General features: G+C 43.1%; 1 protein-coding gene across 1 annotated transcript; it reads left to right on the plus strand.

Moving 5' to 3' along the window:
- The first annotated feature begins 1,180 nt into the window (after positions 1-1,180).
- On the plus strand, positions 1,181-2,993 carry LOC147636777 (aluminum-activated malate transporter 1-like). Its single transcript, XM_086800960.1, has 3 exons — positions 1,181-2,346; positions 2,519-2,659; positions 2,728-2,993. Exons 1-3 carry the CDS (start codon positions 2,028-2,030, stop codon positions 2,991-2,993), a joined length of 726 nt encoding a protein of 241 aa, XP_086657086.1. The 5' UTR covers positions 1,181-2,027.
- The last annotated feature ends 1,466 nt before the right edge of the window (positions 2,994-4,459 follow it).

Consider the following 4,459-nt stretch of genomic DNA (forward strand, 5'->3'; position numbering starts at 1 on the left):
TCCTACGACTTTGTAAACCATGCTAAGAGGTAGGAAAAAAGAGATTATGCATAAAATTAAAGATAATTAAGATTAGAGTCAATAAATAATATTTATTTGATAAAAATCTTACATATTTTTTTCTTTTTTTCAAGGACAGTCTTTAAATTATATTATTTTAAATTTTTTATTAAATTTCTAATAATGAATATTTATTTTTTTGGCACTGACATGGAAGCTCCACGTGGGCATTCCTCATGCTAAAAAATGAGGTGGCAATGCCGTGCATGTATATGATGTGCCATGCCATGTAAGCACAAGAAGTCAACCAAGTTGATTGTGCTAAGGTGGCAAGATAACATGGACATTCTTGATTACATGGAAATGCCATATATACATGTGATGTGGCATGCCATGTAGGCTTTAGAGAGTCAACCTTGTTGATTAAGTGGAGGTAGCATGATGAAATGGCAAGATGCTAATGTGGACTCTCCTCCATGATGAGATGGCAAGATGCTAATGTGGACTCTCCTCCATGTGGCATGCAAATGTAGGACTAAGACTATGTTTTCATAGCTCAATTGCTTTAACGAATGGCATATTCTCTAGGTTTGGTGAAAGACCAAGCTTAATAGGCATCCTTTTAGACTTTGGGCAGACAAATAGGGAAAATTTGATTAAAATAGCTAGAAAATGGGCTTCCTTTACTCACATTCACTCCAATTTTTTTGTTAAATTCATCATAATAAGTACTTTGATCCACAAGAAATTGGAGTACAATGAGGGTGGTATTAAATTTATATAATTAAATTATTAAACTTTTGGAGACCCTCTAATAGACTAAGTGAAATTTCTACAGAAAATCGTAAGAAATTTAATTGTTAAAATTGCAATTTGACAATATGGCCACATTCTAGACATATTTGTCTAACTTCTCACCATTGGACCTTCAATAATGAACTTCACATTTGCCAAGATCTTGAATAGAAAATCACATGTTGCTTTACAATATAAAGTGGAGAAAAAATATTTATAAAAAATAGTAAATATGTAAACAAAAATCCTAATAAATTAAGTTAAGCTCTATGCAATGTGTTCTTTTCATGTATGAATTGGGATGATCATTCGACTTTGGATACATAAGTATTAAGCATTTTATGTGTGACATATACTATAGTAAAGAAAGTTGAAAAATGTAAATGCTGAAACTTCTGTACAATGAAACAATCCCTAAAATAAATTGGATTTGCGATTATGGGGTGCCATTTGAATACCCACTATATGTATAATGTGCCCCAAACACCATGCCACTAAATTCCAAACATAACCACGAGAGATTGGACCTTTGAGTTGTGGAGATGCTTGTCCTCAGGCTACCTTCAAGACGCCCAACCGTCAAAAGTGATGCCCCTTATCTTGCAAAACTACCCAAGGATGTCATGGACAAGGACAACATTCACATTTATATTTGGCGCGAGGGAAAACATATCCAAGGTATTAATTAATCCAATTAATCATTATTTCATATTGTTTGCTACAATATGGTTATCATTGTTTTCTATAAGCTAATAATCCTTATTCCTATGAACTTTAGTTAGCCGTGTCCTAAGCCGTGGTACGTGCTACAGGCTAAAAGAATAGGGGTCATTTAATACTAGTGGGCTCCAAATGAGAAAAGAAAGAAAGCAAGCACAAATTCAAATCGACCTTTGGCATGACTTAGAGAGCTTTGGCGTATATATATGAGCAGATTTCAACATCAAGGCAGCTGCGTATACGTGTTTGCAACTTCCAAACCACCTGAGTTTCCTGGAAGGAGCGCGTGCATGATGAATCAAGGAGGGTTTTAAATAATCCCGTGTTGATGGCTTCAATCATCATTGGTGGTAGTATCTCCAGCTCCGTTGCGCAATGAGCAAATCAAGTAGGCAGCAGAATCTCTAATTAGATTAGCGCCAAAAAAAAAAAAAAAAGGCTTAAAAGAAACAAGCGCAGACTGATATTAGTAAGGCTAATCGCACGCACTCTGAGAAGATCAGGCGTTAAGTATGGCCTCCAGCCACGACCAGCTTAGCGCCCCTCTGCTCGAGCCCTACTACGTCACGGGGTCCAACAGCAAGCCCTCCTGCTGCTGCAGGCTCAAGGATCTCTTTGTGTCCACGACTGCGCTAGCTTCTTCCTTTTGTAAGTCTGTGTGGCATGGCGCAGTCGTTAAATACCCCGCCAACACCATCCACGCCTTGAAGATGGCCTTGGCCTTGGTCCTCGCCTTCATGCTTGTGCTCCTGCGAGATCCCTACGAGCAGCTGGGCGGCCATGCCATCTGGGCCATCATTACTGTCGTGGTCGTCTTCGAGTTCACCACAGGTATTTAACTCAATTGGCCAAATAATCGATTTGTTGCTTTTTTTTTAATCGCTCTTAGAAATCATCTCATTTGGGTAGTAATCTCATATGCTTAGGATAATTACTCCTCAAATTTATTACATTTTGGCGATTACCGTTGGTGATTACGATCAAAAAACGATGCATTTTGCAGGAGCTAGCGTCAGCAAGGGATTGAATCGAGGAGCCGGAACCCTCCTCGCCGGGCTTCTCGCCGTCGCAGTGGGCGAATTAGCCAACATGAGCGAAGGGGTAGGGCAACCAATTCTGATTGGATTGAGTGTGTTTACCACAGGTGAGACAATTTATTGCCCAAATAACAATCTCAAACAATAGAGTGATGAGGGTGATATGGACTCATAGCCAAGCTCCCGCCAAGCTCTGATCTCTGCCTCCCGCCAAGCTGCATCGCCGTCTCTCTTTCTCTGCGGGCGGATGCCCTCCCAAGTGCATGGGCACTGAGAGGAGGAGCCCCTCCCTTGTTCGACCCCAGCTTCCATCACCTGCAAAATCCAACCAGATGCTCAGCAGTCACTCTTCCGGTGCCTCTCCCTCCTCATCAGTGCAAGCTCCTAGAACAAACCAGTGGAACCAACTCCCAGAAAAGCCCTGGGGAGATGAAGCAGTAATAGAAGCAGTAATGGAAGAAAACACCCGACTGATGCAAGAACTAAAGGAAGCTAAAGAACAGCTGCTATCTTCAAAAAGCAAGGATCAACCTAAAGAAGCCCCCTTTCCCCCAAAGGAAATCAGCCAGAACAATAATGAAGCCCAACAGAAAGAACCTAGCAGTGCAGCTGAAAGAGGTAACACTCAGCCCTTATCAGTCCATGTAAATCTTCCGATTGAACAAGTCAGAAACAAAGTTGAAGATTACTCTGAAAGATGTCTGGTCGGCCTGCTTTTTGGCCCGCGCCCATCGAAGGAAGCAATGAAAGCCTGGATCCGAGACAGCTGGTCCTCCATAGGAGTTGAGGTAACGCTCACGCAAGCACTGGCTAAAGGTTACTACATCTTTATGTTCAAAGAGGCTAGCATGGCTATGAAAGTCATCAGCTCGGGACAATGGATGTTTAGACACCTCCCTTTTTGCTTTATGAGGTGGACTAAAGACTTCAACCCGGATGGCCCAAAATCTTCAGTTTACCCCGTGTGGGTAGAGCTCCCCAACCTACCCATACACCTTACTCCTTGGATCAAAGCCATCCTAGCTCCGCTGGGCCAAGTTCTAGGCACCAAAGCCTTCACTGATTACAATCCCGCTTGGCACCCCCAAGTCCTCGTTGAGCTTGACCTTTCTCTCCCCCTTCCGGAAGAGATTTCCATTGGGTGTGGGGAGTTTTCCATTTCCCAACCAATTCTCTACAAGCATCTTCCCAACTCCTGTTTTCACTGTGGAAAACAGGGTCACCTCATCAGGAATTGCCCCATAAAGAATCCTCAAATCATTCTTCCTCACCTAGCTAACAAAGCTCCCCCCCCCCAGCCCTTGGTCCATCCCCCCCCTCCTCATCCAACCCGCCATCCAAAGAGTCTGATATGCCAGCAGGCAGCAGACGTAAGCCTACTGTCAAACCCAAAACCGTTGTGCCTTTAATAAAGCCTAACAGGTATTCAGTCCTGGCTGCCATTCCAGATCCAGGGGCTACTGAAGAGGAACAGGACTGCGTGGAAAGTACTCCACTTAACAAGCTTAGACTAGAGAAGGAGGTGGACAACCTTGACGACACAGAAATGGGTACTGTATCCAGCCCATCAAAGGGGAACAGAACTGGAGCACAGCCAGATATACCGAATGACATGGAGATCAGTAAAGAGCTTAAGAGAGGGAGAGCTCAACTTGGAGCCACCCCCCAATCAGCCACCAAGGGAGGATCCAGCAAACCCCCCAACAAAAGATAATGAAAATAACCAGCTTCAATGTAAAAGGCCTAACTGACTTGAACAAAGCGCAATTGGTCAGACAGTGGCTGAAAACCAAAGGCCTCTTGGATATCATTGTTCTAGTTGAAATCAAGACTACAGGAGAAGAGTTGACCAGAAGACTCAACTCAGTCTCTCCCGATCACTTCTGGATCCACACCCTGCATACCCA

The sequence above is a fragment of the Cibotium barometz genome, chromosome 7 (genome assembly GCF_041138505.1).
Source record: "Cibotium barometz isolate CiBa-2024 chromosome 7, ASM4113850v1, whole genome shotgun sequence".
NCBI classification, from domain to species: domain Eukaryota; kingdom Viridiplantae; phylum Streptophyta; class Polypodiopsida; order Cyatheales; family Cibotiaceae; genus Cibotium; species Cibotium barometz.